Source organism: Phalacrocorax carbo, chromosome 9, assembly GCF_963921805.1.
Source record: "Phalacrocorax carbo chromosome 9, bPhaCar2.1, whole genome shotgun sequence".
NCBI lineage: Eukaryota > Metazoa > Chordata > Aves > Suliformes > Phalacrocoracidae > Phalacrocorax > Phalacrocorax carbo.
In genome coordinates, this window is record NC_087521.1 from 32,141,308 (window position 1) to 32,152,313 (window position 11,006).

The 11,006-nt window shown below is 38.1% G+C and overlaps 1 protein-coding gene across 1 annotated transcript in view; it reads left to right on the forward strand.

Moving 5' to 3' along the window:
- C9H14orf39 (chromosome 9 C14orf39 homolog) overlaps positions 1 to 6,846 on the forward strand; it is a 33,647-nt gene extending 26,801 nt beyond the window's left edge. The window contains exons 13-18 of the mRNA XM_009514205.2: positions 83 to 147; positions 1,263 to 1,333; positions 2,990 to 3,147; positions 3,673 to 3,808; positions 5,288 to 5,345; positions 6,570 to 6,846. Coding sequence (XP_009512500.2) covers positions 83 to 147; positions 1,263 to 1,333; positions 2,990 to 3,147; positions 3,673 to 3,808; positions 5,288 to 5,345; positions 6,570 to 6,772 — 691 coding nt within the window. The 3' untranslated portion in view covers positions 6,773 to 6,846. The remainder of the gene's footprint in view (positions 1 to 82; positions 148 to 1,262; positions 1,334 to 2,989; positions 3,148 to 3,672; positions 3,809 to 5,287; positions 5,346 to 6,569) is intronic.
- The last annotated feature ends 4,160 nt before the right edge of the window (positions 6,847 to 11,006 follow it).

An 11,006-nucleotide genomic window follows, 5' to 3' on the forward strand; every position in this document is an offset into this window, starting at 1 on the left:
TTCTTTAATAAAGTAGTTTTCATTCTTGAGGTTAAGGTTTATGAAAATAATCCATATTCAAACAGTAATTTTTGTTTTTTAGACTGGTAATTGCTCCAAAGCAGACAACTTCTAATCAACAGTTTGAGAGTGAAAATGCAGTAATAGGTAAAGTACCACTGTCACTTTTTTGACGGGATGTGCAGTTACTGTAGGCTGGATCACATAATTATAAAAGAGAAAATTCTAGAGGCCAGAATTTCATTCTGGTATTAAGTGGTCCACCATTTGTATTCCTTTTCCACCTTGATTCTTTAGTTGAAACTTTGGGTATAGCAGACAGGCAGAGTCCTAATTTAAATAGAGACCAAACTGCTTAGTAATGTGGGATTCAGTCTGCATTGACCATTGCTAATGAAAGGAACCTACCAACATCTCTCTTAAATCCATGCTCTAGTCTCAAATTACTTGGGTAAAATGCAATCCAGTCTGAAAATCTGCCCAGAAGCATGAGAAAATGCAAAGAAAAGGAATATAATAAACTCAGTAATTTAGGAATCTTGACATATCAGATTAAGATTATTAAAAATTACAATTAACCTGAGAAATGCTTACAGAATGCTTACAGAAAAAAACCCCAGGTTAGTTACAAATACACCTATAGTTTTTGAAATCAGAAGGCACTGAGCTTCAGTTTAAATACATTTTTTCTAATGATACTGCCAGTTTAGATGCATGTCAAAAATTATAGTCTTTTTTAAATATAAATAAGATCCTAATTCTGCATCCTGAAACACAGGCTCTTAACCTGCAGTGCCTGAAATGTTGCATGGTCTGAAGCTTAGAGCAGGAATTTTGATAACATTCTACTCATTTCTCATCCTGGCTTTTGCTCAGTTCTTTAAGATACATGTCAGCAGTGTCGTTTGGATGTGCTCTTTATGCTGTTTCCACCTGGTTTCTGTTGACTGGTTTTAGCACTCTCAGAGGGCAATAGCTGGATTAGACAAACGTAGCTCTCTCAGGGAACAATAGCTGGGTGTGGAGAACATACCAAATCGTTCAAAGCAGCCTATAAGCGTTGCTTTAATGGTAGGGAGTGAGCGACAGAACAACAGGTAACTATTATGGACATAGCCACAAAGTTGGTTATTATGAAACTACAGAAAGAACACTTCCTTACCAATAGCAGTGCCAAGTTAGTAAACCTTTTTCAAGGATTCTTTCCCACAAGGTAGTTTTTACTTATCCATTATAATACAAGCAGTGTCTTTTTTGTATAGCAAACCAAGAGGCTAAATGTGGTGATAAAGAAGCAGAAGATGAACCAAAGGATTCTTCATATATACCTCAAGTAAGCAAAGCATTTCTTATATCGTAAGTAATTATTTCATTTAGAATAAAGTATCTTGACATATTTGAATCTATTCACAAGAGGTAAGTCTCAAAAATTGGCCAAATGACTCATCATAAGGCCCCCAACAGGTGAGAAGCCAATCAGTGCCCTGTGATTGCTAATATAGTGATCATTGCTCTTGATCATGTCAGTGTTCTGTGGGTTTTTATGCTACCTTAACAACAGGCTATGAAGGATGAGTATCCTATGCACTCTCTAGTTTTTGTATAAATTGGTGCATATAATTTTCATCAGTGTGTGATGATGAAACATTTTTTAAAAAATGTTTGCATCTGAAACTCATCTCTCCCACAAAACTATAGCAGACAGGCTCTGTGCTGGCTACAGACTCTGTATGGCTCCATTGGCACTGCCTTTACTAGCTGTGCCTGAGTGTGAGATGAAGCTCACCATGCCATAACATTCAAGCCAGCTGTGTGTACAGCTTGCATATATAGGTGATACCAAGATGTGATTTAACACCAGCTAGCAGCAAAGCACCACACAGTCACTTGCTCACTCCCCCCACAGTGGGATGGGGAAGAGAATCAGGAGGGTAAAAGCCCAAAAACTTGCAGGTTAAGGTAAAGGCAGTTCAATAGGTAAAGCAAAAGCAGGGCACATCAGCAAAACAAAATAAGGAATTCATTCACCTAATCCCATCTACAGGCAGTTGTTTAGCCATTTCCAGGAACACAGGGCTTCATCACACATAACAGCTACTTGGGAAGACAGATGCCCTAACATCCCCTGCTTCCTCCTTCTCCCCCACAGCTTTTATTACTGAGCATGACATCATACGGTGTGGAACACCCCTTGGGTCAGTTGGGGCCAGCTGTCCCAGCTGTGTCCCCTCCCAACTCCTTGTGCAGCCCCAGCCTACTCACTGGTGGGGCAGCATGAGAAGCAGAAAAGGCTTTGACTCTATGTAAGCACTGTTCAGCAGTAACAAAAACATCCCTGTGTTTTCAACACTGGTTTCATCACAAATCCAAGACACAGCACCATATGAGCTGTGAACTTTCAGCCAAAACCAGTACACGAGGTCAAGTTTGAGATACTCCTTATCTTCTGGTTGCTGCACTACAGCCTGATGCCTGCGGCAGCTGGTGGAAAAAAATGTCTTTAAAACAATGTTGAGTCTGGTGGAAATTGCTCCACAGAATCCAAGCGTACATCCACTTTTAGCATTTTCTAAGGAAGAGGAAATAACTCAGTCAACAGAAATATATTCTGATGATGTTCCTTTATTTCACTAGGGAGTATCGAGAGGATTCTAGTGTGACTTTAAGCATTATTCTAAGGTGTACTTCAGAGAGAAATAGTTCTTTTATTCAAAATCAGTGTTTTCAGTCAGTTCACGAGTTTATTTTTTTAATGAATATTTTCATATATAGTTTCATTCACAAGAAGTCCATTTTAAATTAGATCAATTAAGGTTACAGTTTTAAGTATGGTGAATATGTCACTGAGCATTTTATTAAAATCCTTTTATTTTTAAAGAGAATAAACTAGCATTCTAAAACATATAATGGATATATTTCTAGGTAAACGGACTAATGATATTTTGGGAAATTTTGTATGCCATAAACATTGTATATTTCTTTTTAATAGGACATACAAACATGTTTTAAGTCAAATGGAGATAATCCTGACACAGCAGAAGAAAGTGCAGAACATTTTCTAAGAGCGCCTGAAACACCTGAGTTTGTAGGAACACCTGACTCAAAGGGGAAGAAAACCCAGTTCTCTAAAACACCTCCATTTGACTTGTATGATTTCAGCTTTTATTTTGATTTTGAGCAGTTGTACTGATGTTTATTGTATAAGCATTTCCGCTGTTTTTGAAAGATACTGCAGAAAGACTTCTGTAGAAAGCTCTTCTGAGAATATTCAATTGTTTTCTGAATTCTGCTAGGTAATGTATTAGATTTTCTTCTTACAGTATCATTTCCGCTTGAAGCTGTTTTGAAAGAGGGGTACTCTGTTTGGAAATATATGAGATATGAGATAGCTCCTTTGCTAAAATTGTTGTCTTCTCCTGAAGTTATATTTGTTACACCAATTTCTATCTACAAACAATTTTTTTTGGTAAAAGGGTAGGGAATTGGTAAGAACACCACCTCACTTTGCTTTAAAGAATTGTGTTACCCATTCTACGTTGCAAAAAGAGATTCTTGATGGAATGTCTAAAAATCTGATCTAAAAAAGTGACAAAACAGAAAATGAGAACAAAATAGCTATCTACGTTACTTTTAAAAACTCTTAATGTAGTTTCTTCCTTTCTGTCTTTACAGCATTCATAATTTAGGTTGTGAAGAAGGAACATCAAAATCTCCAGCTTTCTTTTCTCTCATGAACTTCTCCCAGAAGTCACCTGGCTTTAATTTATTTGATTCTTCTGTGTTTGGGGCAGAAAATTCATCTGATGAGGTAAAAATGAGTACTTGAGAATGTTAAATTTCCACAAAGCAAAATATGCTAAGAAAACAGCAGTGATGGTGAATAAGGTTTTTCAGACTGGCTATCTTTGTAGCTAATAAATTTTTTACTAGCTTGCTTAATTTTACATTTGATATCCTTTGACAATGCTTATCTTCTGTCCTGGTGATCCCCCTATGATGACTTCTGATCAAGTATGAATCTTTCCCATTGATTTGATCTTGTGCAAATACACGGGTGAATAGATCCACAAAAAGGATTCACAAAAAGGATTCTGTAAAACTTTAGGTACCCTGGCAGAACTCACAACTCACATGCCTATCCTGTCTGGTTTCATCTTGCTAAAGTAGGGAATCGGGTACTTGAAGTTTTTTTTTTTCCCCTCCATTTTTCACAAAATGCAGAGCACTGAGAAAAAGAAAGGACTATTTGTTAGGAATATTGAAGAGCAAATATTGATTAGCTATACTTAGAGGACGGAGATTGGTAGGCAACTAATTGGAATAGGGAACAAAATCCAGGTCTTGCTTTTCCTTTGCAGGTCCCATAGCTATAGTGCTCTAGAGTAATTTTTATTCTCCTGGGATAATAGATAATGGGGTATTTAGGGTAGCTGTGTGCCAGTGCATAGTGCCCTAGCAATGTAGACTCAAAGCCCATTATGTAAATGAGGGATTAGAAATCAGGTATCTCCTATTTCAGTAGGTGTGCTCATTCTTGAGGTGACTAGATAAAAGCTGAAGGAGGTAGGAAGGAAAACACCATTTTATTCTGCGTTTGGCAAGATAAGTGTTGTTGATATCTCCTAGCAGCAGCTGTGTGTAGGAGAGAATAGAGTGGTGAGCAGTTTGTGAACTCTTCAGGAATGAGGTATTAAGGCATCTAGTGCTGTTAGAACCCACATTATTCTGTGCCTGCTGAGTGGCAGAAACCAAGAATTTACCAGCCTCTAGCAGTCATGTAGGATTCTCTAGAGTTAGATGGGAGTTTTGAAGGTCTTCATTTGGACTTAAGTATCTATCATAGGTCTAGCCTAAGAACTCTTCTCAAGAGTGATGAGTGGTTATTCTGCTACTCTTTCTGGCAGTATCAGGTCCAAGTAGGCAGCAGTTATGTTGTTGCTTAGAGGTTTTCTAAATTGTCACAGAATGAAATAATTCTGAATCTTTTCAGTTTAAAAAACAGCAGGAAGCCAGATCAGATTTTCTCTGTTCTCAATCTGATGTTTTTTCCCTGAAGAAAGGAGGGAGTATATTTGCAGATGTAAGCAAATATCATGAAGCCTATTTCATTGAAGAGTTTACCATGCAACTTCAGGGACTCATGTATACATTTAAATGCAGATTTTATGAAGGCTGCTAACATTCACTGGGATAGTGTCTTTCTCACCAAAAGCAAATGAACTGATTACATATCAGCATTAGAGTTTATCTTCTCATTCATTAAATAAAATGACTGTTTACATTTCAGACGGATGAATGTTATTCTGTGGGAAACTTGAACCCTCTGTCCCCACACAAAGATATTGGTAAGTCTGAAACTCAGATGTTCTTGTCTGTGCTGTCTGTCTTCTGCTTGTGTTTACATAGCTGACAAGCTCGTGGCCCTGCTTAACAGGGCACCTTTGGTTGTCTGAAAGGCTGTGATATTGTAGTTCAGTGGTTTATTGTGTTCATCTGTGTTTTGATTAGCTTAGATCTTTCCCTGCATGTTTGTCTTCAATGTGTGAGATGTCATGAAAAAAGAGGTATAAGAAAGAAAGAAAGAAACAGGGATAGTGTTAGGTGGGCTTGTAGCAAACTGAGAGGAGCTGCAAGGGAGAAGAAAAATTTAAGTGTCAAAGCTTTTTCACTGACAAAAAAATCAGTTCTTGGAATGTGAAATCTATAGTACTTGGTAAATACTACTTTTTAATTTAAGGCTACCAGCTTAGTGTTGGAAAGAGTACAGCTGTCTGTTTTTTATCTCCCTCAACTAAAATGAAAATAAAGTTTCCATTTGGTTAAAGAAATCTCAGCGGTAAACTGACTTCCATCACGTTATACCATTGGAGGTACACAACAAGTTAGAGAGAGGAAATCAGACTTAGTATCTTCCACTCACACTAAGTAAGCCACACACATTTACAGATTCTGTGTGAAATCCCGGCTTTACTGAAATGAAAGGCCAATTTTTTGGGATATCAGTAGCATCAAAACTTACTCTTAATCAAACACGCTTCTGAAGGGAACTGTAATCTATGCTTTTTTTTGAGGTGCTGCAAGTGCAGAGCTACTTTTTAAAAGTGGATGAGTATAAGGTTGTATGCATACGTAACTGTTGTAGGGAAAAATGTATGAATTTGGTGTTACTAAATATAAAACTCAGGTGTTTTTCTGATGGTAGCTGTGTTTCTCCAAGTATTTCAGTGGTTGATCGCATTGTTCTTTAGAGAAGAAAGAATCTGCAAAAATATATCAGGTTGCAAAGACCACTGTTGCTTACTATTCAAAATATTTCACTCAGTATATCATACAGAAGTGTTTTGTTGTTCTAAATCATTCAAGTACTTCACACTTCATTCTGTGTAGATTCTAATAATGCCCTCCTTGAAGTACCATTTCTAGCGCAGAAATAGACACACAACTATAGGCTGATACTCAGCAGGATGTTGGGAGTACAATGTTATTAAAGAAACATACTATGCTGAATGCAGTATTTTTTCAGTAAGATTTAGTCTAATAATAAAGAGATATATATGTATTCCTTATAGGAAGCTTGTTTGGGAAGTCAGAAAGTGAGGATGCATTTGCCTTTCCCTTCCCCTCGGAATCGTCTTCTCATGCATTTGGAGATGGAAAAGATGACTTTAGTTTTCCATTTGCATTTGGACAGGATCAGAGATCATCACAGTCTCCTTCTGTGAAAGGTTTTAATTCTTCCTTACAAAATACAAAGCCATTTACATTCTTTTGAATACCTTTGACTTCCTTTTAAATTCTTTTCCTACTTAGCCTTGACAAATGTTTTCAGTTTCTTAAGTTAAAGTACACAGCATTTCATCTTCTCCTTTCATTTCATGTAAGAATACATCATTGCAATTGCTGCAAGAGCATGTCTATGTTTATCAAGCACACATGCTTTGAGATGCAGCTTTTATTTTTTTTTATTTATTTTCTGAATATGTTGTTTTCATAAAATGTTATGATACGCTCTCATTAAATTGGCACTTACGAGCAGCAGAACTATCATTTTACAATAGTGTTGAGTTAATTCAATATCTGTGAGAGAGCATCTAAACTTCTAGATAAGTACTTTCAGCCTCTGATTAAATAAATCGTATAGAAAGTGTTCGTAAGACTAACTGTTTATTGTAGCAATAAAAGCTGAATCTGAGTTAAAGACAATGTTCTTAAATTTGGTGTTATACACAGAATATTTATAATTTTTTTGAAATAAACAGTTTTGTTAATTTTATGTAGAGTTTTCTAGGTACTTCTTAATATCTGATGTGAAATAATATTGCAGTTATAATACTTAACGTTTCAACTTCTTTCTAACTTGAAACACTGAAAGCAAGTTCCTTCCTCTTTATCTAGTACCTTTCAATAAAAGGTACAAAAGCAGGCAGTTCCCAAAGTCTAACTGTGGTCAGTACAAGTGTGTCCACCAGTTCTCCACAAATGTCTTTCCTTATGGAATGGCTGGCTGTGAAGACAGCGTCAGGGTTACTCAGCAAGGAATGCTGACTCTTCTGAGCCACCACAACACTGCGCCCCGTGAACCCCTTGGAACCATCTTCTCTAGAACTAGCAGGTTCACATTTATAGCCTTTGAAGGAAATACCAGATCACTTCTGAATTATTTTTTTCTGTTGCATGTGAACCATAGGTTACTAATTTTTGAAACTCCTATGAATTTATGAGGGAAATTGGGTTTCTCAGTCACTTACTATGAAGTAAACACCCTACCTGACAGCAGGCAAGCAAAATGCTGAAATGGAAGCAAAGCAAAGAGGAGATCACATCATCAGGCAGACTTCACAGAAGATATTGCAGATGCACAAACTAGTCCGAAGGGCGCATGGGCTGAGTGGAAAAAGTTGACAAAAAGCATCCTACCAGTACGGTCTGTTCAGCCTACCAATAAAATGTCAACAAAATCCAAAGGGGAGTAGAGTCCCCTTCCCTCTGCTGACCTGCAAAGCCCTAAATGACCAAAAGCCCAGTTATATATGCTACTACTTCCTTTCTGCCGAACTCCTAAATGCCTTAGAACTATTTTTGTGCAGTCCAGCTTCTCCTTAAATACTTGTGCCTAGAGATTTGTGAAAGTTGGGTTTTGTTTTTTTTTTACTGGAGAGGGATCCAAGAAGTTTTAGTGAAGTGCTGCTGCTGAGATTCAGCTAATAAGAAGGGAGAAACATGGATTTGGTGTACTTTATGCTCTCCAAATGTGGGTTTCCATGTTAAGGTATTTTAAACAGCTTTTCTAATCTGCTGCATACCTCATAATCTGAAAAACATAAGATAGAGGCAAGTTTGAGAGCCTATCTACATTATTTGGGGTGGTGTTTTAGGGTATGCTACTGCAGATATTCTGAGATCATTTAGAAAGCCAGAAAGTACCATTCTGTTTGCTCAGTTATTCCGTAACTGAAGCTTGTTCTCCTGTGTTCTGGTGAATTCTGTCATCCATGTCTCTGACACTACAGCCTGGTAGTTGAGGCTGCTGGCCAAAGTGGGAGAAAACATAGTTCTAGGTCTTGCTGGATGTTTACTTACACAAATTAGATAGTCTGATTAATAACCTAAAAGAGAAAGCTACTTCAGAAGAGGCAGCCACTCAGTATTTGGGATACTTTTCTGAGATCTAAGAGCATGAACTGCTTATAAACATGCACTGACATTTTTCATTGGTATCTGTCAAATTCTTCCTAAAAATGATCCCTTGTTATTATGCCTATAAAATCAATAGCAGTCATGTTGCTGGACTGCTGAGACTAGCATGTGTCACAGTGACCAACGTCATTTTGTTTTGCCCTTTGCATACCCACCGGACTACATCCACCTCTGGCCTGAAAGTGTAGACAGAGAGCCTCTTGTCAGTGTAGCAGGGGCTGCTTGAGAGCAAAGTGCCATTTGCTCATTACCCCTTGTTATTTGCAGTTATTGCCCCTGTGGTGCACATACAGTGAACGGACTGTGCACTAGTTCCTCATTCTTCAGTGCAGAGTCAGTAATTTGTATCACCATTGAAAGTGTGGAAAGCTAACTTAGCTGGCTCTGGACTTGGAATGGGTATTACACACATGACTATAACTTAACTAGAGACCAGTAACCTCCAGCAGTGGGAAAGCAATGGCAGCTGGGAGTGGTAATCTCTTAAAAGCCATGGAGCTGTCTGCAAGGTGGTAATATGGTTATCTGTGTACCTCTCCTGCGATTCTGTGGAGGTTGCCTGTTTATTTGGTCCTTGTATTCTTTCAGCAATGCAGTCCATGGTTTGCTGAATGCCATCTTGTTTAGGTCTCCGGTACGTGGTGTATATGAGAGAAACAAAGCTGAATGATTTTTCTCAGGGGAGTCTGCGCAAGGTCACAAAGTGAGATTTTAAAAAAAAATATCTTTTACTGATAAATATACACATGCACACACATAGGAAAACATAAGAACAACTGTGCTGGTTCAGCTGAAAGGTCCGTCTGACTCCTCATCCTGCCTCCAATAGCCACAGAAAGCAAACGGCTAAGGGCAGGTTTATGAACCAGATTGATATTTTCATAGCACATCTTCCCAGTGAGCAAAAATTAGCAGCTGAGAAACTTCCAGAGCAAGAGGAAGATGGTGCTTGATAGCTCCCGAACAACTTTCTTTCCATGAATTTATCTGCTTACTTTTTGAATTTATGCAAACTTAGAACATCCACCAGATCCTGCAGCAAGGAGTTGTGCAAAGAACTTCTATTTATTTTGCTACTATGACCCAGGAGTTTCGCATGGCGCCCCTAAGTCTTGCAAACTTTGGGGCAGGGGTAGACGAATCATTGCATCATAAGAAAACAATCTTAGCCTATAGCATTAATACGCTTAAGCATTTCAAGGAAATAAGCTTTAAGTGCTACTTATTGTAACAGATTGGAATGTGTAGACTTACAGTATTAGATGGTAGTAATCTCCCCAGTGCAAGGCTGATTGCATGGGTAGCAAGAGTTGGCTAATCCTTTTCAGCCAATGGCATAAAACAAGGATTAGTTTTTCATTTACTGCAACTGAGTGGGTCATTAGGACCCAAAGACACTAATGAGCCTGAACAGGCAATTGGATTCTGGTTTCAAAGTTATGGGCTAGTTTAAAAGGAGACGATTGTGTCTTTTAATGACTTAAAACATGATGTTTCGGTGACCTTTTTCCTGAAAAAAATGAATGAAGGATATAACCAGGGAACACAAACCTGGAACAACGATTTTTTCTCTTGGCACTTGAGTTGTTGCCAGATTTGTTGCCTTAGAGGCTGAATGGCTCATTTAGAAATATCTCTGCTGCCTTGCTTTTATGTTCTGCTCTTGATGTCTCCGGAGTTGACACAAGTCACATGCAATCAAGTCTATATTCCTGGTGGACAGGCACTGTCCTAATATTCTCTGACTCACACCCAGGTTGTTTGCAGCTCAGCAGTTCTGCTTCCAGACACATCACTTTGTGTTCTGATGCTAACATCTTGCTGAGAAATTGCCTCTTGGCATGTTGTTTCTTGAATCCTGTACCTTGCTTGATTTGATGTGAAGATGATGCTCTTTTTAGCACTTGCAGCACGTTACCTTTGGAAAGGTAAATTTTTCCCCCCACCTTGCTACATCCTGGATTTTCTTGTCAGTAATCACTTGAATTCAGCAGTAATAGGTAGCTTGTATTTGGTTTCATTCAAATCAAAAGATGCTGCCAGAAGGGTATAAAAGAAAATATTTTTTAAATGGTCATTTACATATTGATGAAATGTTTAAACATATCCAAAAGGTAAATACGTTGACTGTTATGATTCCCCAGGAGAAATAATGCCAAATGTTTTAATAACGTGAACTTAATTTTCTGTTTTGTACCACAGTCCACAAAGCAGCCACAAAATTTTTTCACACAGTGCAGGGCTTGCTCCGTAGTCCTCTGGGACTTGGGTTGGGGAAAATCAGGGGGAGACGTACAGGGCTAAGTGAA